The following is a 22,494-nucleotide window of genomic DNA, read 5'->3' as shown; positions in this document are numbered from 1 at the left end:
CCGGACTATTTAGCAGCCTTATGTCTTAGGGGTGTTCAGGGTCCTGTTGGTTCCAGACTTGGTGCATCAGTATAGCTTGCCGTGTGGTAGCAGAGAGAACAGTCTATGACTTGGGTGGTTGGAGTCTTTGACAATTCTTAGGGCCTTCCTCTGATACTACCTGGTAAAGAGGTCCTGAATGGCAAGGAGCTCGGCCCCAGTGATGTACTGGACCGTATGTACTACCCTCTGTAGGGCCTTGCAGTCGGATGCCAAGCAGTTGCCATACCAAGCGGTGATGCAGCCAGATTCTCTCAATGGTGCAGCTGTAGAACTTTTTGAGGATCTGAGGGCCCATGCCAAATCTTTTCAGCCTTCTGAGGAGGAAGAGGTATTGTCATGCTTTTTTCACGACTGTGTTGGCGTGTGTGGACCATAATAATTCCTTAGTGATGTGGAGACCGGGGAACTTGAAGCTCTCGACCTGCTCCACCACTTGATGTGGATGGGGGCATGCTCTGCCCTCCATTTCTTTTAGTCCACAATCAGCTCCTTTGTCTTGCTGATGTTGAGGGAGAGGTTGTTGTCCTGGTACCACACTGCCAGGTCACTGACAACCCTATAGGCTTTCTCATCGTCGTCGTGATCAGGCCAAGCACGTCATGTCGTCAGCAAACTTAATGATGATGTTGGCGTCATGCGTGGCCACGCAGTCGTTGGTGAACAGGGAGTACAGGAGGGGACTAAGCACACACCCCTGAGTGGCCCCCGTGTTGAGGGTCAGCGTGGCAGATGTGTTGTTGCCTACCCTCACCACCTGGGGGGCGGCCCGTCAGGATGTCCAGTATCCAGTTGCAGAGGGAGGTGTTTAGTCACAGGGTCCTGATCTTAGTGATGAGCTTGGAGGGAACTATGGTGTTGAATGCTGAGCTATAGTCAATGAACAGCATTCTCACATAGGTGTTTCTCTTGTCCAGGTGGGAGAGGGCAGTGTGGAGTGCAATAGAGATTGCATCATCTGTGGATGTGTGGATCTGTTGGGGCAGTATGCGAATTGGAGTTGTTCCAGGGTGTCTGGGATGATGGTGTTGATGTGAGCCATGACCAGCCTTTCAAAGCATTTCATGGCTACAGATGCGAGTGCTACGGGGCGATAGTCATTTACACAGGTTACCTTGGCATTCTTGGGCACAGGGACTATGGTGTTCTGCTTGAAACATGTATGTATTACAGACTGGGTCAGGGAGAGGTTGAAAATGTCAGTGAAGACACTTGCCAGCTGGTCAGCGCTTGCTCTGAGTACGCGTCCTGGTAATCCGTCTGGCCCCGCGGCCTTGTGAATATTAACCTGTTTTAAAGGTCTCACTCACATCAGCTACATAGTGCGAGATCACACAGTTGTCCGGAACAGATGGTACTCTCATGCATGTTTCGGTGTTGCTTGCCTCAAAGCGAGTATAGAAGGAATTTAGCTTGTCTAGTAGGCTCAAGTCGCTGGGCAGCTCGCGGCTGGGTTTCCCTTTGTAATCCGTGATAGTTGCAAGCCCTGCCACATCCGACGAGCATTAGCGCCGGCGTAGTAGGATTCAATCTTAGTCCTGTATTGACGTTTTGACTGTTTGATGGCTCATCGGAGGTCGTAGCGGGATTTCTCATAAGCGTCCAGATTAGTGTCCCACTCCTTCAAAGCGGCAGCTCTCACCTTTAGCTCAGTGCCGATGTTGTATGTAATCCATGGCTTCTGGTTGGGATATGTACGTGCGGTCACTGTGGGGCCAACATCGTCAATGCACTTATTAATGAAGCCGGTGACTGATGTGGTAAACTCCTCAATGTTATCCGATGAATCCCTGAACATATTCCAGTCTGTGCTAGCGAAACAGTCCTCTAGCTTAGCATCCACTTCATCTGAACACAAATGTGACTCATTTCAGGAAACTAGATTGTATGCCATCTGTAAATATGAATACAATTGTTAAATTACAAGCCTAGTTGGTTTAGCCACGTAAAAAGACAGCAACCGTCCCGCTAGCCATGATTGGCTGAGATAATGAGTGGGCTGGACATGCCAAGAGATGAGTTCAGATTGGTCTGCCATGTAGCACTGTCTATAATATGAGCTGGTCAGTATGTGTAGGTAATCCTTTCTAATGCGGCTTTTTTGAAAGATATCACGTAGTAGAACTGCATAAGTGTTGCTCTCCACTTTCTGGAGGACTGAATTTTGAAATGAGTGGAATTAGAGTATTTTAGCTAAGGAGATGGAGAAAATGTTGGCGTTTGATTGCAAATATGCAGATGGAGTCGTAAAGAGAACACACAGAAGGCTACGGATTACATCTTCAAACGAAGGGCAACCATGGCATCTGTGACAGAGAGGGAGAAGCGTCCATCTATGTATACGGGTAAGAGAGTCTAGCTAGCTACATTTTCAGATATTACACGTTTCTAATTTCATCAGAAAGTCGTTTTCATTTCAAAGTTAAAGTGTACTGTTAGCTAGCTAGCTAACATTAGCTGGCTGGCTAGCTAACTAACGTTACGTGTATGATCTGTGTAGATATATTATTCGTATCTCAGATCCATTTGCATTGCTAGTTATAGCCTAATGTTAGCTAGCTAACATTGAACCTGGTTAAACCCATTCAAAAGGGTCGGTCTCTAGACTTTATGATGTGCTACAGGCCCACATAGAGGTATCCACAGACACTATTAAGAGGGCATGACAAAGCCTATTCCCCCTCAGGAGACTGAAAAGATTTGGTCCTCAGATCCTCAAAAAGTTATACAGCTGCATCAAAGAGCATCCTGACTGGTTGCATCACTGCCTGGTATGGCAACTGCTCGGCCTCCGACCGCAAGGCACTACAAAGCTATTAAAAGGACTTGGAAGCAGGAACTTGGTTCAGAAATCTCAGATGAGGACTGGGTAGAAGCTCAGGGATTTAAACCACAGTTCAGTGAATGCCAGACACAACCTTGTTCAGTTTAAGGTGATACACAGGTTACATTACTCAAAAGTGAAACTGCATAAAGAAGAGAAAAGACTCCACTATGCAAGTAACTATTTCAATAGAATGTTTATGATGTCAGTGCGACAACTGTCGATAGACGTAGCTGGTAAATTTGCTCTGGCTATCTACTCCGATTTCAGAGCACTCTCGTCTGAATGTGCCAGAGCACTGAATAACTGACAAATTTACGAAAGCTCAACACCCGTTGAATATGGCCGGTGTCAGTAAACATTGGCAAAAAAAGCATAATTAAATTGTTGCGAGCAGCACAGTTGCAGTCACCAATGCTCTGGATAACATAAAAACAGCCTAACCAGCTCTGCTAGGGCGAGTAAAATGGTCAGAGTGAGCTGTTCTCTCATTTGTGTGAAAGTAGCTAGCAAGCTAGCCAACATTAGCCAGTTAGTTTGGGTGCTTGACTGCTGTTGTTAGGTCAGAACGCTCGGATCAACCCTACTTTTCGGCCAGAGCGCCCAGTGTGCGCTCCGAGAGCAAAACGCTCAGAATTTAAGGATGTAAATCCTTAAAGAGATGGGTGGGGCTAAAGCTTAAAAGGGTGTGAACGATGCTGAATGGGTGTAGACAAAGAAGAGCTCTCCAGTAGGTACCAAAACATTCAAGGGCCATTTTCTCAAAAGTGAAGTTACAAGTTTATCAACTTTATCAAAATTCAAAGCAGAATTACTTTCCCATTGTTCCTCAACTGTTGTGTATGATATACCATTTTCTAGCTCTGAGTCGCTACTTTTATCCAATCGAATAAACACCATTTATTTACACCAATATATTACCAATATTAAACTTGATATACATAACAGAAATACAGTATAACAAAATTGTTTGACATAAAAACACAGAATTGTCTGCGTAAAAACTAAAATAATGTTTATTAATTAGGAAATTAGGAAAAATAATAATAATATTCCACCCATGAGGCCACTAGGTCATTTGACTGCAGGAAAGGGCTACATCCTATAGCTGCAGAACAGAGAACAGACAGACTTAGCCAGTGAAATAGTGCATCACTGTTAGTATCAGACATAAAGTATTGTTTTTGAAAAATGCCAAGTTGGATGCAATAGCCCAATTGATTCCAAAGTCAACTCAAACCGCTGATGAATTTGAATTAGACACAGAGCCTAAGTTAGGAATTACTCATATATCAAGAATCAAGAATCATTAAACAGATCTTACACAAAACACCATGTCATAATAATGTAAATATACAGTAGTATAACCAAATAATCGTCTTATTTTCATTTCAGCTGACCACCAGTCCTGTGCTTAGTAGTTTGGACGGAGTGGGTCTGTGTTTAGACGTTAGCCCAGCAGGGATCACAAGGGTATATCAACAGAGAACAGAGATGTGCTGTGACACCGTGCAGAGAGGCTGATGTCCCCTGTCGTTTCCTGTGTCCTTGTTTTGGGGGTGTTTGTTTATGTTTGTTTTGGGTAGCGTCACAAGATGGGACAGTTTACTGTCACCTCCAAATTTATTTTCACCCTTGATAAAGATGAGCAAAGAAGACTGTATAAAATAAATAATAGAAATACTGAGCTATATTGTATGCTCAGAACATTTGGAAAATTATATTATTTTATACAAATATAAATGCCCAAAGAAAGAGATTTTTTTTAACAAGTAATAATTTTGTATCTAAAAAAGAAGGGTGTCAAAATTACTGGCACCCCTAATGATTCTTAGCGATAAAATCAAACAAAATTACATTTGCATTAACATTCAACATTTTCATCTCAGTTTAAAGGGGCAATCAGCAGTTGCTAAATAGATTTTTTGATTTATAAATTGATGATATGTACCCATAGATTCTTGAAGAATATAACTTATAAATGCCTCATGAGCTTAGTTCAAATGTCGTACCCTATCAGAAGCAAAAATACAGTGCATTCGATAAGTATTCAGAACCCTTCACTTTCTCCACATTTTGTTACATTACAGCATTATTCTAAAATTGATTATATAAATGTTTTTCCTCAACAATCTACACACAATACCCCATAATGACAAAGCGAAAACAGGTTTTTAGCCATTTTTGCAATTATTTACATAAGTATTCAGACCCTTTGCTATGAGACTCGAAATTGAGCTCAGGTGCATCCTGTTTCCATTGATCATCCTTGAGATGTTTCTACAACTTGATTGGAGTCCACCTGTGGTAAATTCAATTGATTGGACATGATTTGGAAAGGCACATACCTGTTTATATAATGTCCCACAGTTGACAGTGCATGTCAGAGCAAAAACCAAGCCATGAGGTTGAAGGAATTGTCCGTAGAGCGCCGAGACAGGATTGTGTCGAGACACAGATCAGGGGAAGGGTACCAAAACATTTCTGCAGCATTGAAGGTCCCCAAGAACACAGTGGCCTCCATCATTCTTAAATGGAAGAAGTTTGGAACCACCAAGACTCTTCCTAGAGATGGCCGCCCAGCCAAACTGAGCAATCGGGGGAGAAGGGCCTTGGTCAGGGAGGCGACCAAGAACCCAATGGTCACTCTGACAGAGCTCAAGATTTCCTCTGTGGAGATGGTAGAACCTTCCAGAAGGACAACCATCTCTGCAGCACTCCACCAATCAGGCCTTTATGGCAGAGTGACCAGACAGAAGCCACTCCTCTGTAAAAGGCACATGACAGCCCGCTTGGAGTTTGCCAAAAGGCACTTAAAGGATTCTCAGACCATGAGAAACAAGATTCTCTGGTCTGATGAAACCAAGATTGAACTCTTTAGCCTGAATGCCAAGCGTCACGTCTGGAGGAAACCAGGCACCGCTCATCACCTGGCCAATACCATCCCTACGGTGAAGCATGGTGGTGGCAGCATCATGCTGTGGGGATGTTTTTCAGCAGCAGGGACTGGGAGAGTAGTCAGGATCAAGTGAAAGATGAACAGAGTACAGAGAGATCCTTGATGAAAACATGCTCCAGAGCGCTCAGGACCTCAGACTGGGGCGACGGTTCACCTTCCAACAGGACAACGACCCTAAGCACACAGCCAAGACAATGCAGGAGTGGCTTCGGGACAAGTCTCTGAATGTCCTTGAGTGGCCCAGCCAGAGCCCAGACTTTAACCCGATCGAACATCTCTGGAGAGACCTGAAAATAGCTGTGAGGCGACGCTCCCAATCCAACCTGACAGCTTGAGAGGATCTGCAGAGAATAATGGGAGAAACTCCCCAAATACAGGTGTGCCAAGCTTGTAGCGTAATACCCAAGAAGACTCGAGGCTGTAATCGCTACCAAAGGTTCTTCAACAACGTACTGAGTCAAGGGTCTGAATACTTATGTAAATTTTATATTTCAGTTTATTTTATTTTATTCTAAAAAACAGTTTTTGCTTTGTCATTATGGGGTATTGTGTGTAGATTGATGAGGGGGAAAAACAGTTTAATCAATTTTAGAATAAGACTGTAACGTAACAAAATGTGGAAAAAGTCAAATGGTCGGAATACTTTCCCAATGCATTTTATAAGCTTGTTTTACCCCAATGTTTGTAAACAAAGTAAGTGTAAACAAACCCTATATAGCCTCAAAACATTGTTAAACCTAGAATTGTAATATCATGGATGGTCAGTCCTTGCAGCCATAGCTGTAAAATTAATTGAGAGTGGTTACCAGCCCCATCCCTCAGCGTTTTACTGAAACAGGGGCGGGGAGGATGCTTTATTATTGTTTTTACTCCTGATTGCCGCTTTAAGGAACTGTATTGTGGCCTTCCATGGCTTCCTGTTTCACTGGGATATAAAATGAGGTAATACGCATGTAAAATCCATTTGTCATTCATCACCATTGTAAAAGGCAAAGAACTCACAAACGAAAAGAGAGAAATGGTTGTGAATCTTCATAAATCAGGCAATGGGAGAAAAGAAAACAGCAAAAAAACTAAATATACCACTATTAGGGCAATAATGAAGATGTTTAAAACTACTGGAACAGTGGTAAACTTGCTTGTGCTTCCAGCTCCGACAGTGCAGTAATATCTAACAAGTAATATCTAACAATTTCACAACATATACCCAATACACACAAATCTAGTAAGGAATAGAATTTAAGAATATATACATATATGGACAAGCAATGACAGAGCGGCATGGACTAAGATACAGTAGAATATTATAGAATAGAATGCAGTATATACATATGAGATGAGTAGTGCAAGATATGTAAACATTATTAAAGTGACTAGTGTTCCATTTCTTAAAGTGGCCAGTGATTTCAATAGGCAGCAGCAGCCTCTAATGTGCTAGTGATGGCTATTTAACAGTCTGATGGCCTTGAGATAGAAGCTGTTTTTCATTCTCTCGGTCCCAGCTTTGATGCACCTGTACTGACCCCGCCTTCTGGATGATAGTCGAGAGGGAACGTGGGGCTGGCATGGAGGGATTGAATTTAGAAAATATATAGGAGAATTGAGGTTTAATAGTGAGTGAGAGATTTAAGAGAACGACTGATAGAGAGACAACAAAGCAGGCATAGAGATACTGAGAGTGAGAGGGAAGGAGGAGGGAGGGAGGGAGCCCTGTTATCATGCCCTGTGACCACTCTCACTGCTCTGTGTCTCAGAAGGCTGTCTTTCTCTCACCAAGACACACACACACACAGATACAAAATAGAGACAAAATAGAGAGAGAGGGGGAGAGAGAGGCAGACAGAGAGCAACATATAACAGAGGAAGCGGAAAAAAGAGTGAGAGAGGAAGATTAGAGAAAAGGAGATAACACAGAGAGAGCGAGAGAGAGAGAGAGAGAGAGAGAGAGAGAGATGGAGGTATTTTTTTCCCTTCCTAAATCCCTGTCAGAGTAATTTTTCAGCTCACCTCACAGTAACATGGTTGTCATGGTTACATGTAAAGATCGCATTTTTGCCATTTTATCCTGGTCAAGCTTTGAGGCCCATGGTTCAAAAGCGCACACACACACACACCATGGCTAAAGCAGAGATTTAATGGAGCGGTCCAAGTTAAAAAGATATTAGTCATAGAGTTGTCGAACAGTGAGCCTGTGTGTTGGTGTGTGTGTGTGTCTGTGTGTCTGTGTTTGTGTTGACATTAGTCAGACGTTGTCACCATAGTCACATTGGCACCATGTTGTCACATTCAAAAGCTCAATACTCTACTCTCTCTATCCCTCTATCCCTTTCTCATTATCTCTCTCTCTCTCTCTCTCTCTCTCTCTCTCTCTCTCTCTCTCTCTCTCTCTCTCTCTCTCTCGCTCTCTCTCTCTATCCCTCTATCCCTTTCTCATTATCTCTCTCTCTCTCTCTCTCTCTCTCTCTCTCTCTCTCTCTCTCTCTATCCCTCTATCCCTTTCTCATTCTCTCTCTCTCTCTCTCTCTCTCTCTCTCTCTCTCTCTCTCTCTCTCTCGCACCAGGAGCTTTCATTCTGGGGGAGTGTGGAACTTTGCCTGGTCGCTAGGTAACAGTCTCCGGGCTGAAAGACAAAGCAGGGCCTGGTCTCTATGGCAACTTGAGCAGTATGAAGGGTGAATGGAGTTTGAGTAGTGGTGGTAGTAGTAGTGGTGTGTATGTGTGTGTCAGTGTGTGTGGTGCAGCCTGTATAGCCAGACAGTAACGAGTCCCCCACTCAGACACACACACACAAACTCACACACACAAACAGACCTTTCAGGTCCCTTAGCTCTATTTGACGTGCACACCCCTCACCCCACCCAGCAATAGAGAATAGGCATCCAAAGGTCGAGTAGCCATTGCAATAGAGTGATGGAGCTAGAGAGAGAGAGAGAGAGAGAGAGAGAGAGAGAGAGAGAGAGAGAGCGAAAGAGAGAGAGAGCGAGAGAGAGAGAAAGGGGGACAGTGAGAGAGAGGGAGGGAGAGAGAGGAGAATACTCAATCGCTCTCACTCTGCCCCCTCTTACAGTGAGAAATATGGCTCAACAGGTATGTGAGGCATGTTTTTACCCTCATAGTTTACCCACTGTTTCCTTTAACTCGATGACAATTGTATGTTTGTGTATGTGCATGCATGCGTGCATGCTTGACAGTGTGTGCCTGCGTGCTGACAGTGTGTGCCTGCGTGCCTGCCTGTGTGCTTGTGCACATGTACAGTACCAGTCAAAGGTTTGGACACACCTACTCATTCCAGGGTTTTTCTTTATTTTTACTATTTTCTACATTGTAGAATAATAGTGAAGACATCAAAACTATTAAATAACACATATGGAATCATGTAGTAACCAAAAACGTGTTAAACAAATATATTTTATATTTGAGATTCTTCAAAGTAGCCACCCTTTGCCTTGATGACAGCTTTGCACACTCTTGGCATTCTCTCAACCAGCTTCATGAGATAGTCACATGGAATGCATTTCAATTAACAGGTGTGCCTTGTTAAAAGTTAATGTGTGGAATTTCTTTCCTTCTTAATGCGTTTGAGCCAATCAGTTGTGTTGTGACAAGGTAGGGTTGGTATACAGAAGATTGCCCTATTTGGTAAAAGACGAAGTCCATGTTATGGCAAGAACAGCTCAAATAAGCAAAGAGAAACGACAGTCCATCATTACTTTAAGACATGAAGGTCAGCCAATCAGGAAACTTTCAAGAACTTTGAAAGTTTCTTTAAGTGCAGTTGCAAAAACCATCAAGCGCCATGATGAAACCCAAATAAATGCTTCACAGAGTTCAAGTAACAGACACATCTCAACATCAACTGTTCAGAGGAGACTACGTTAATCAGGCCTTCATGGTCGAATTACTGCAAAGAAACCACTACTAAAGGACACCAATAAGAAGAAGAGACTTGCTTTTTGGTTCTAACCGCTGTGTCTTTGTGAGACGCAGAGTAGGTGAATGGATGATCTCTGCATGTGTGGTACCCACCGTAAAGCATGGAGGAGGAGGTGTGATGGTGTGGGGGTGCTTTGCTGGTGACACTGTCTGTGATTTATTTAGAATTCATGGCACACTTAACCAACATGGCTACCACATCATTCTGCAACGATACGCCATCCCATCTGGTTTGGGCTTAGTGGGACTATAATTTGTTTTTCAACAGGACAATGACCCAACACACCTCCAGGCTGTGTAAGGGCTATTTTACCAAGAAGGAGAGTGATGTAGTGCTGCATCAGATGATCTGGCTTCCACAATCCCCCGACCTCAACCCAATTGAGATGGTTTGGGATGAGTCGGACGGCAGAGTGAAGGAAAAGCAGCCAACAAGTGCTCAGCATATGTAGGAACTACTTCAAGACTGTTGGAAAAGCATTCCAGGTGAAGCTGGTTGAGAGAATGCCAAGAGTGTACAAAGCTGTCATCAAGGCAAAGGGTGGCTATTTGAAGAATCTCAAATATACAATATATTTTGATTTGTTTAACACATTTTTGTTTACTACATGATTCAATATGTGTTAGTTCATAGTTTTGATGTCTTCACTATTATTCTACAATGTAAAAAATAGTAATAATAAAGAAAAACCCTCGAATGAGTTTGTGTATCCATACTTTTGACTGATAGTGTATGTATATGTAATACGTAGGATAGAATAGTATATGTACAGCAATAGTTAAATAGGATAGGCCTTGACTAGAATACATTATATACATGTAAAGTGGGTAAAACAGTATGTAAACATTATTAAAGTGACCAGTGCATTCGGAAAGTATTCAGACCCCTTGACTTTTTCCACATTTTGTTACGTTACAGCCTTATTATTCTAAAATGGATTAAATCGTTTTTTTCCCTAATCAATCTACACATAAAAAAACAGAAATATCACATTTACATAAGTATTCAGACCCTTTACTCAGTACTTTGTTGAAGCACCTTTGGCAGCGATTACAGCCTTGAGTCTTCTTGGGTATGATGCTACAAGCTTGGCACACCTGTATTTGGGGAGTTTCTCCCATTCTCTGCAGATCCTCTCAAGCTCTGTCAGGTTGGATGGGGCGCGTCGCTGCACAGCTATTTTCAGGTCTCTCCAGAGATGTTTGATCGGGTGTAAGATGGAGAATAGCACAGTGGCATTGCTCTCTAGTCAAATGAACAGTCTATATGGTGTGCTAGGCTCTAGGACAGCCAGAACTGGGTTCAAATACTATTTATAATATTTCCAATAACTAGGCAGGCTAGAGCAATAACTTTGCTCTAGCCTGCTTAGTGTCAGATGGGCGGGGATTACAGATTTGAGACGATTCTGTTGGTCCATGAAGCACAGATAAAGTGTTTGAAATTACTTTGAATACTGTTGGAACCCGTTTTGCTAGGTGCTAGGCCAGAAGGCTGCCATTTGGTAGATTTAGGAGTTTGCTCACGGGGGAGAGGGGCTGCCTGGGCTAGGATGGCGACCTTGTCACCCCTCTCTACCCTCCTTACACTGGGATAGAGGGGGGAAGGGTATGAGAGAGGAGATGGAGAGAGAGAGAGAGGTAGAGAGACAGAAGAGACGTTCTCTCCCCCCTTCACTCTCCACACACTGGGATCGAGGGAGGGAGCGAGGGACAGAGGAGAGCAGCAAACAAAAGCATGTTTGTGTTCATAAGAATGTGAGGGACTGAGACAGTGGCCCTACTATGTGGGGAAGCAGTGTCAGCCTCGTCCTAGAGAGCGAGAGAGAGAGGGGGGGGGGGGGGGGGGTTAAGAAAAAGGGAGACGGGGGTTGGAGGGTAGAGTAGAGAGAGACAAAAAAAATTGAAAGGGAGAGAGAGCGAGTGAGATTGAGAGAAAAAGAGAGAGAAAAGGGGGAGAGAAATTAACTAAATGCTCTCTCTTCTCTCTTTCCCTTCCTGCCCTCCCTCCTCCTCCCTCCTTCCTCCTCCCTCCCTCAGACCATGTCGGAGTACAGTTCTTTGCTCAGTGACCTGTCTGAGAACATCACCAACGAGGACTTGGACCAACTCAAGTCAGCCTGCAAGGAGGACATCACAGAGGACCAGAGCAACACCATCACCTCCTCCAAGGAGTGGTTCAACTACCTGGAGGAAAATGAAAAGCTGGCACAGGGTGAGAGAGGGAGAATTTTCCAGGTTTCCCAGATGAACATTTGGGAAGGGAATAAGGAGGAGGAAGGGAGGGCAAGATGGACCCTATAAAATCTGTTGTATTTTTTGACTGATTCCGTTTAGTTTTTCCCCAAATTCTGTTTTCTCCGTTTTGTTATTCCAGGTTTCTCCCTCTCAAAAGCAAAAACAATTTTTTGATAGAAAAACAACAGCATTTGATGTTCGATGTCCACAACAATGCTTAAACCACATCAGGAGACCACTTTTGAGGTCTGGGGAAAATCTAAGATGTTTTGATTTTGGTGTGTAGTTACCCTTTAATTAATGTGCACACCAGCCAGAGACCATTGTTTGGTTAGCACTGTTTCTTTAGTGTTCACATGATTGCAAAGTTTGCAAAACAAATGGCCACAGGATTGATGCAAATAATCATGATATCATTCTGCCAGATAGGCATAGGCTAAATTGTAGTTAACATTTAATTCAGAAGGTTTTTGGGAAACCTTTCCATCTCTACCAGAAGACGTTATCATTAGCATAATCATCGCTAACGGCTACACAAAGTATACGCCCACACCACACACATACACACAGACATGGGCGTTCCTGTGCCGTTTCAGAAAGATACAGGAAAATACGAACCACTGATGCATTTTGTTCATGTCTTATGATTAACATTTTCTATTAAGTTCAATACATGAAGTTGATTTCCTACTAAGGTCAATACATTTTGGAACATTGTTGAATTCCGTTTAAATGGGATTCCGTCAACGTTCTCCGCTACACAGATTTCATAGGGCTCTAGGAGTGGAGAGTGATTCAATTACCAGGAGAAGAATGACAAACTGGCACAGTGTGAGGGACGCAGAGAGAGAGGGAGGGTTCGGAGGAGAGGGAGGGATGGAGGGTTCGGAGGAGAGGGAGGGATGGAGGGTTCGGAGGAGAGGGAGGGATGGAGGGTTGTTTCATGGAGCAAATGAGCAAAGATCTTATAACACACAATGTTTAAGAAACGTTTCAAATTAAATCACTTTCATATTATAATTAGTATTTTTGCACAGATCTTTGCTCTTTTGCACCTCAAAAATGTCGCCCTATGTTTCCCTTCTTATAGATAACCTGTCATACATCGAGCACATCTTTGAGATCTCACGACGACCAGACCTGCTGACCCGGGTCATTGAGTATCGTACCACCGTACTCAAGATCTCTGAGGACGACGAGATCGACACCAAGCTCACACGCATCCCCTCTGCCAAGAAATACAAAGGTGTGTGTGTGTGCGTGTGTGTGCGTGTGTGTGTGTGTGTGTGTGTGTGTGTGTGTGTGTGTGTGTGTGTGTGTGTGTGTGTGTGTGTGTGTGTGTGTGTGTGTGGACGTGTTTAACTATTCTGTAATAGTAAACTAACAAAAAATTGACTAACTGGGGACATTTTGTTAGTCCCCACAAGGTCAAATGCTATTTCTAGGGGGTTTAGGGTTAAGGTTAGAATTAGTGTTAGGGTTAGAATTAGGTTAAGGGTTAGGGTTAGGAGCTATGGTTAGTTTTAGGGTAAGAGTACGGGTTAGGGTTAGGTTTAGGGAAAATAGGATTTTAAATGGGACTGAATTGTGTGTCCCCACAAGGTTAGCTGTACAAGACTGTGTGTGTGTGCGTATGTGTGTGTGTGTGTGTGTGTGTGACACCAAGCTCACACGCATCCCCTCTGCCAAATAACAAACTATTTTACTGAGACTTCTCTCTCCCCTTCTCGCTCTCTCTCTCTCTCTCTTTCCTCAGATATAATTCGCCAACCCTCTGAAGACGAGATCATCAAGCTGGCCCCTCCCCCTAAAAAAGTGTGAGGTCATCAACCCTGACCTTTGCACTTTGACCCCTGGCACTCCAACCATCTCGACCCCCCTCTTTCACCCCTCCTCACCCCCGTTCCACTAACAGACACTACATGACACAAAAACTAGCAGCCCCTCTCCAATTAACCAATCAGAACGCCACGATGCTTCGCTGCCACGTCTGCCACGATCTCCTCTTGGCTAAAGGAGGAAGAGGAAGAGCTCAAGATGCGAGAAAGATGGAGAGAATGAAAAAGAGAAAGAAAGAATGAAAGACAAAGCCAAAGCCTATCCCTCTTTGTTAAAATATGTGTGGGTTAGCTTGTGTACCTGTAACACGGTTTTGTGTGTGTGTGTGTGTGTGTGTGTGTATGGGACCCCCTCCAGTTCGACCTAGATGTTGCAGGAAGAGCACCATTATATCAGATCCAGTATTTACATCTCCTGTGTTAGGCCAATAGGATTAACCTTTTGTCATTAGTTACATACTTTAGATGTGTAACCATATTATTCAGTCAATCTTGCATTGACATGAATTGCTATTTCATTAAGGGGCAAATCCTATCTTCAGTCAAATGTTCACTTAGTCATGCATTGGGATACAAAGTGAAAATGTGACTTAAGTGGAAGTTAGGATTCCACTTAACTTAGCATTATGCATTGCTTTATCAGTTGAGCAAGAAAACACCTATAGTACAGGTGTCATATTCCCTTTATTCAAAACTCAGATGACATCATCAGACCATTGGATTTTAAAAAGTGTTTTGGTAGAAAAAGCCAATATTTGCCTTCAGTCCAGCCATTGCATGGAATTATCAAAGAAGAAAATGTTATTATGATATTAAGTTTATGTATTCGGTAATTCAACGTTAGTGAAATGTTATCACTTAAACAGTCACACCTATTTACCCTCATTGTGTTTTACACAGAGCTCCTTTACTTTGAAATCGTATTATAAAAAGACACCTTATTGTAAAAGCGTATTATAAAAACGTATACAAAATTATTATATTGATCAACTTAAAACACTATATGAAGCATTATATGAACTATATGATATGAAAAAAGTTAACAATATATTTTATATCCTTATAAAATATATTTTAGTGTTTTTTATATATAGTTCATATAGTGCTTCATATAATGTTTAAAGTTAATAAATATAATAATTTTGTATACGTTTTTATAATACACTTTTACAATAAGGTGTAACTAAAAACGTAACTATTTTACTCGATAACAACAACAACAACAAAAATATTTAATGGACAGTTACTTTACATTATCGGCAGGGCTCTAGACAATTTTCTCAAGTGCCAAGTAAGACAACTGAGATGGTAGCCTATGATTTAAAAAAGTAAGCTATTTCATCTAACATATCCAGGAAATAAATGCATGATTGATATTTTGATGTGCAACCTGTCAAAATAGGATCTAGAATTATCAGATAGATATTTGGCTCTTCAGAGAATTTGCCGACATCTTTGTGCATATTGGCGTATAAGCTATTATTCACCACCTGAGGAAGTGGGAACTCAAAACACTAAATATGATATTGTTGCAAGATAGATTAATCAATTAGCCTCAATGGCTATCAGTAAATGCAGGCTAATGTCCTACAAAAACTTTCCAGCGCTAGGCTAGGCTAGGCTACTTGATGTAGGCCTATTCACTGCAAATGGCGCGCTCAGCTCCGCTACGCGGGCGCATCAAAACCATACTAACTACAGCCTACTCCGGTTGTAAAGTAGGGCCATGAACTCAATATTAAGAGGTGAGAAATACATGATATACTCACAGAAAGCTGTGACTCTCCTATCTGTAACTAAAACATCAATAGCTGCTTTGAAAACTGTATTTTTCTTACAATAGTATTTTGAGTAACGGTCATATGCTTGTGCTTCTCAGAATGCATTTCTCCCTCCTCTGTGCGCAAACAGTGGGGAGAGAGAGTGAGAGTCAACAGCCAACAACGAAACAGGAACAGGCGAATACTTTCATAGTAGGAATCAACATAATGTATAAGCTATTACTGTTGACACAATAATGGTTTTAGAACAATCTACATGAACGTTGTATAGCAAAATCACAGAAAATTACCTACGTAAGTAAAATGCATCGGGAAGAGGAAGGCAATGTCAGTGTGGGTAATTTTCGGTTTATCGTCCCATCTTCAAAATATATAAACATTCGTCTTTCTGCTCAGCCAATGCCACTCAAATTCCAGGCGAATAGTTTTTCAGTATGTAAAACAATTGACCAATCATAGAGCAGAGAAGGGGGCGGGAAAACAGCCTCTGAAAAGAAATGTAAGGAAAGAACAAAATGGTAGAAAGAAAAAAACAGGCTCAATATCATGAAAACAAAGTAAAATATATAAATCAATGATATACGGAAATTGTTCATTATCTCGTGTGTGAAACGCACAAGTACTGCATGAATCATCAATAAACACACAACAGTCAACTACACTCTGAAAGACTTACACAAAGACCTTTCTATAATTGTATAGTCACTCTTACCAACACAATGGCCACCACTTTCTTTGGGAAAAAAACCCTCCCTTTTCTCTCCTATAACCCCCACCCTCACCTCTCCTCCCACCCTCTCTTTCCCTACCCCCAGTGCCAATGACCAAGCCTTTTATTTCGATCGCAGATTTTGTGATCTGGTTTTGTATTGCTCGCTGTTTATCGTAAAGTGTTGGAACTGATTTGTATCCTATGCATTTACCTTTATTTGTTATATACACCTCCACATGTATTATCCTCATTATGTAGATCAGGGCCTGTATTCACAAAGCATCTCAGAAAAGGAGCCCTGATCTAAGATCAGGTCCCCCCCCCCCCCGTCTATATAATTGTACTCATTATGATTTAAAAGGAAAAACTGATCCTAGATCAGGACTCCTACTCCAAGACTCTTTATGAATACCAAACTGAGTCAAAAATAGTATTGTAAATATGTTCCGACCATTTGTTTTAAGGTGGACAGCCAAGCAAGTCACCCTTTCAAAGCCAGCACCCCTTTATAGTGAAGCGGTGGCTGCTGCTAACAAACCCTGTGCCGAAATGTGTTATTTGATCCTAGATCTGTTGCTAGGGGCAGCATTAATGTATGGTTATGACCAGGGTTAGGTTAACATACACACACAAAAAAAAATGTATGCACGCATGACTGTAAGTCGCTTTGGATAAAAGCGTCTGCTAAATGGCATATTATTATTATTAACATGATCCTGGATCTATTGCTAGGGAGAAGGAGTACAGTATTGCAGGCAAGGGCACTCAGTTGTACTTAACCGCTATGATCTGTGGGTGCTGGTCGACAGGGTAGGTAGGTGCTCGTCTTGCTGAGGGGTTTGTGTCGGACGACCATTTTAGACCCTCTTAGGCCTACTATCTCACTAACCACTTACAGAGTTCTGGAGATAAACATATAAATTGTCCTTACAGTAGTAACTTTGGGAAAAAAACTTATTTTTTATCCATTTTTTGGTGTAGATTCTTATGAGGATCGCAAGGGAGGTTTGTTGTTTGTTTTTGTCTTTGTCTTGTTTTTGTTTGGTGTGTTGTTGTTTTTCTTCTTGTGCTTACAGTATGTAGGGACTTGTGAATCTCGGTGTTTGTGACCAAGTGACCATTTTTTTCATGTCAGAATTCCATTATAGGTAATGGACTGTGTCATGTTAGCGATTGTGTGGTAGGATATCAGTAGAGAAATGGATAAACCTTACACCCATACAAACACGCACACACAAACACTCATAACCGATTAACTCCATAATACAAATCAATAGCCCGATACCAATAAGGATCATCCTTCACTTTACAACATTGAAATTCTTCTTATATCTAAACGCATTTGTTTTTGGTTATCCATGTTTGTTTTGTTGTAGCTTCTGTGTATACATATTTCTATATTTCAGCTCACACCCAGAAAAAGAATTCAAGCAATGAGGAAGTTGCCATATTTGTTACTGAAAATGCACTCCCCTTTTCATTCCACCTATGCCTCTTTCTCTCTTCCCTTTTCTTCCTCAGCTACACCCCCCCCCCCCCCCCCCCCCTCTTATGAATCAGCCTATCTATCGAGTGTTCTATATCTATGGTAAAAGCTCTATAGAGTCCAACCCATGGCACTCTGTGTGGATTTCATATATTTCTTATTGGTTAGAAATCATGTGTATGACATCGCTTAACTTTTTATGTGGCCATTGGCACATATAATAACAACATATCACTCACAAATGATGTCAATTTGGAATTCCGTGTAACAATTACATATCAAGCTACAAAAGAATGCTGCAAAAAATATGTATTAAAAAATCCCAAAATGTAAATAAAAAATAAACATAGCCTATATGACAAATATCTAACAATATAACCAAGACATACATAGACGTAAAATTAGAATGATCATTTTAAGATGTACGACAAAGCTAACCATTACAGAGAGCTCATCAAACTATAATTCAAATTCAAACTATTCAAACTACAGGAGTTTTACTTTTATCCCTTCATTTACATTCAATACACTTAAGTTATGATTGTAGGAATTTTACAGTAGTTAATTTTCCTAAGTTTTCTTTTCTTAATTTTTTTTGATTAGGTTGTACATATATATGATGAATTTATATCAATATGTTGGTTTCGTAATGGATTAATTTATTTTATGCCAATATATTGTTTGTTTTTGTATTTTTTAAGTATCCTGGAATGTTCACTAAATGGGGTAAAAACGTGTCACTTATCTGATATTAAGTAAGGATTGATATTATAGAGACCACACTTCAATTTAGATTTTCATCTCTGTATCTCTATCCATGTTTTTATCTTTAATGGAGTTAGGGGTTGCGTTGCTTTTATTAAGTTAGGAGATAAACCACCCTTCCTTAAAAAAAACGGATTGTATTCTATTATTGTATTTAACATAGTATGTGAACCCTCGTTGTGCTTACCTTTATCTACGATAGATTGAATTTGGGGCCTGAGTTGGATTTGAAGTGGCTGGTGAACTATAAATTACAAAAGGTCTTAAAGGATAAGTTCATTATTTTACAACTTAATGTTAGATGGTTCCTTATCCAAAAACCATCCCGAACCATGAATTACAGTTTATCCTGGCTCATAGACTACGTTCGGGGTAAGGAACCATCCAACATTAAGTTGTAAAATGCCAAACTTCTCCTTTAAGGTGTTGAATGTTTCAGGACTCACACATGATGCTATAAGGTAGGCTAGATAGGTTGTGTTGAGTAGTTTATGTGGAGTTGCGTGTGCTTGGCGAGAAGTTAGTGAGGTTGAGGATGTTGAATGTCTGAAGTTGGAAGATATTTGTACATCAGAAACAGCATTGACAAACATATCTTTGATTTTTGCACCTGTCACTGTTCATGTTTGGACCATGAAAGAAGGAGAAAGAGAGAGATTGGGTGAGAATTTTTAATTGTGCACATGCTTATTTTAAGCATGGCTATTGAACCCTCTAGGACTAAATAGCAAAATGTGACGTGACAATTTTCAAATAAACGTTTACATTAATATGCACAAGAAGCAAGCTTTCACACCATATAATAAAAGTGCCAACTTTATAGTTTAGTTGCGAAACTGCTAGGGAGGCGGATGGGAGACTTGAAAAATCATGATGCTTGTATGTGCTGTTAACATGACAGAATAAAATAATGGTATGTGTACTGAACAATCTCTCAGATGCTACATTCCGAAATCCACACTGGCATACTATTTAGAATGCAGTAGTATGTATGTTAGTGTGGATATCGGGAAGGAGACTCTTTATTTTAGACGGAAGTTGAAGACCGTTTTGGCGGCTGTAAGAAGACATTTTAAAAGTGTGTGTTTTTGCAGTAGAAACTAGCTAGCAACATTTGTTGTGTCGTGTTTTGAGGTGCTCTGTGAGAGGTGAGTTCAACAAGGCGAACCGTTTGCGAATGTTAGCTAACAGAAGCTAACACATTCCATTTGGTTTGTGTTAGCTGCAAACATTTGCTAACATTAGCTAGCTACCAGTCTAAAAGGTTAGTGTGCAGCAAACATAATAAGACTCTGTTTTGAGTCTAAACTGCCGCTACAAATAATCATGTGGCGATGTAGACTTTCTATTATATGTAGTAAGAATAGCAAAATCATTTTCGGTTTGAATATTGTTGTTAAAACGCCACAATCCCTTAAAAAATTTGCTATTTGCGGCTTCACTGTAACACATTTGAATGTTTATTGTTCAACTGAGATTGTTACTACGTATTCTAACATTGTTGAACTCCCCTCAGGTCGGTGTCGGGCCATATATTTAGTGAGTTTGGACATTGTGTTTCTATAATGCACTTATATTCCATATGGCAGCCATGTTAGCTCCCCATTATTACATTGGCAATAGTGAGTTCATTGAATTTCTGACATTTTAAACAATGCTATATGTAAATGAACATCTAGAATTACAATTACAATCCAAACACTCATCATGAATGGATAAATGGAATACTTGAAAGCACTATGCGTTCTAAAAGTTGGCCGAACTATAAATATATGGCACTGGTCAGTGTTAATCATCGTAACTTCAGTGGTGTGGTCCTGTCAACGTGAGTAGAGGTCATCATCGTAAGGTCACGAGTCATGACATTCCTGTGCTTGGGTAGGATAGACTAGGGTTTATGTCCTAATAATATCTCCTTTCTCCTGAAGTGTACACTTGTTCACTACTTCCCACATGTACGTAAAAGCATTGTATGTAGCTAGGCATGGGCTAGCTAGAGGGAGTTTCCACCATATTTCGCATAACAGTTATTTCCTTTCAAATCAGCGAAGGGAAGTGAACAAGTGCACACTTTGGGTGGAAGGATAGGTAATTAGGATGCAGCCTAAATATAGGCATCTAACCGTTTGATTTTAACATGAAGGAACTTTAGATTTCCGGGGGAATTCCACCAGCGGTGTAAAGCAGGCAAGAGGTAGCCTATCCAAATAGACATGATCATGATCATTTCCCCCTTTTCATCATTTTGACCCTCAGAAGTGAAGACAAGTAAGAGAAGGTATTTCTTAATGGATCACTGCGTATCATATCTGGGTGTTGGAAAGTGTTGTATTTATGATCCTGTTTAAATATGACATCACAGACTGAGACTGACTTCACTGAGCCACAACACAATAGGCACCTATGTTCTTAACTTATTAGTAAGTTCAAAAGTATCAGTCAACCTGCGGTACTTTGCATAGTAATCAGAAGCATAAAGGAACCACAACATCTCTGTGGTAACAAAACATTTGATAAATGCAGGTCAAAGGTCAGGTTTCCTCTGATTAGCCAATAAAATGGTCTCATTCTTACCCACATAACAGGCTGTTGCATCAATCTGAAGGAGAGAAGTGGCTTGTCTTGAAGCTCTGTTCTCACCATGTGGTAAAGAGGATGGCCGCATTCCAGGCTGACTAGATAGTAGACACCTGCCAGATTTCACGCCTGGATAGGTGTTTAACAATTAGCTAACCACATAATATGATAGCAATTTAATGCCCTACTGCGCAGTCGATGACGTAGCACAGAACCATTGGTTGATACAATTCAACGCCTGCAATGTAGTCGGCCTGGAAAGCAACCTATTACAACTACATCAACACTTGTTATTGTTATCATATATCCCACTGGATGCCATAGGCTATATGCTGTTAGATTTTATTAGGATTCTTCTTTTACAGGACCAAGAAAGAAAATATAATTTATTTTGCAATGACAGCAACAAATAAATAAATAAAATATAAGGTATTACAATATGTATTAAAATAAATACCTACCTACAGATGTGGCTTTTGTCCTGATTTACATGAGGCTAAACTGAAATGATGCCATTTTGTCATTGTGCTAAAATTAATATAAATATTATATTATATATTAAAATATATTTGCTAACCTACTGATTTGTCTTGAGTGATCTTTTCTTTCCGAGTCAATTGGCTAGAATTTCAAGCATTCAATACAGATTAATACCTCAGTAACTTTCAACCAGATATATAAGCAATTATCCGTGATTTCATTTTTTATCAATTTTTGTGAGAGATGCGGACACTTTCTCGTTTGCTTCAATTGACGGGTGTTGTTGGCTAATCTGTTGCGGTAAAACCACGTGCGGTTACTATGAGGAAGGCAACATCTAATACTGGCTTCAACTTGGCTTTCCACAAAAATCCTTCAATTACAAAAGGAACCTGGTTTTTGGTCGCTTTCTCGTTATAAAAATAGAGATGGTGAGGTTAATGCTACCTCTATGCATGTCTTTATTGTCTATATTAAGACCTGTATGTACTACATAAATCTAAATTATTGCATTTTAGTCATTTAGCAGACTAAAATGCAATTTACAGGAACAATTAGGGTTAAGTGCCTTGCTCAAGGGCACAGACAGATTTTTCACCTAGTCGGCTTGGGATTCGAACCATGCTCTTAACCGCCAGGATACCTGCTGCACAATTGTATAACATTGAGGTCCTTAAAAATTAAGTGCTTGAAAAAGTCCCTGAAACGCCTTGAATTTGACTTGCCAATGTCTGTCTGTATCAACTGTGCTTAAAGGATGTACAGTTGAAGTCGGAAGTTTACATACACCTTAGCCAAATACTTTTAAACTCAGTTTTTCACAATTCCTGACATTTAATCCTAGTAAAAATCCACTATCTTA

General features: G+C 40.9%; 1 protein-coding gene across 1 annotated transcript in view; it reads left to right on the top strand.

Annotated features, from left to right (window-relative positions):
• Positions 1-21,710, top strand: part of LOC311132936 (astrocytic phosphoprotein PEA-15-like) — a 54,953-nt gene extending 33,243 nt beyond the window's left edge. Inside the window, exons 2-4 of the mRNA XM_084166326.1 lie at positions 11,796-11,970; positions 13,084-13,239; positions 13,750-21,710. Of these exons, the coding sequence (XP_084022452.1) occupies positions 11,799-11,970; positions 13,084-13,239; positions 13,750-13,814 (393 nt within the window). The 5' untranslated portion in view covers positions 11,796-11,798 and the 3' untranslated portion in view covers positions 13,815-21,710. The remainder of the gene's footprint in view (positions 1-11,795; positions 11,971-13,083; positions 13,240-13,749) is intronic.
• The last annotated feature ends 784 nt before the right edge of the window (positions 21,711-22,494 follow it).

Source organism: Coregonus lavaretus, assembly GCF_964263955.1.
Source record: "Coregonus lavaretus genome assembly, chromosome: 7".
NCBI lineage: Eukaryota > Metazoa > Chordata > Actinopteri > Salmoniformes > Salmonidae > Coregonus > Coregonus lavaretus.
The sequence above is the reverse complement of the archived record's forward strand: the minus strand, read 5'-3'. Positions and strand labels throughout refer to the sequence as shown.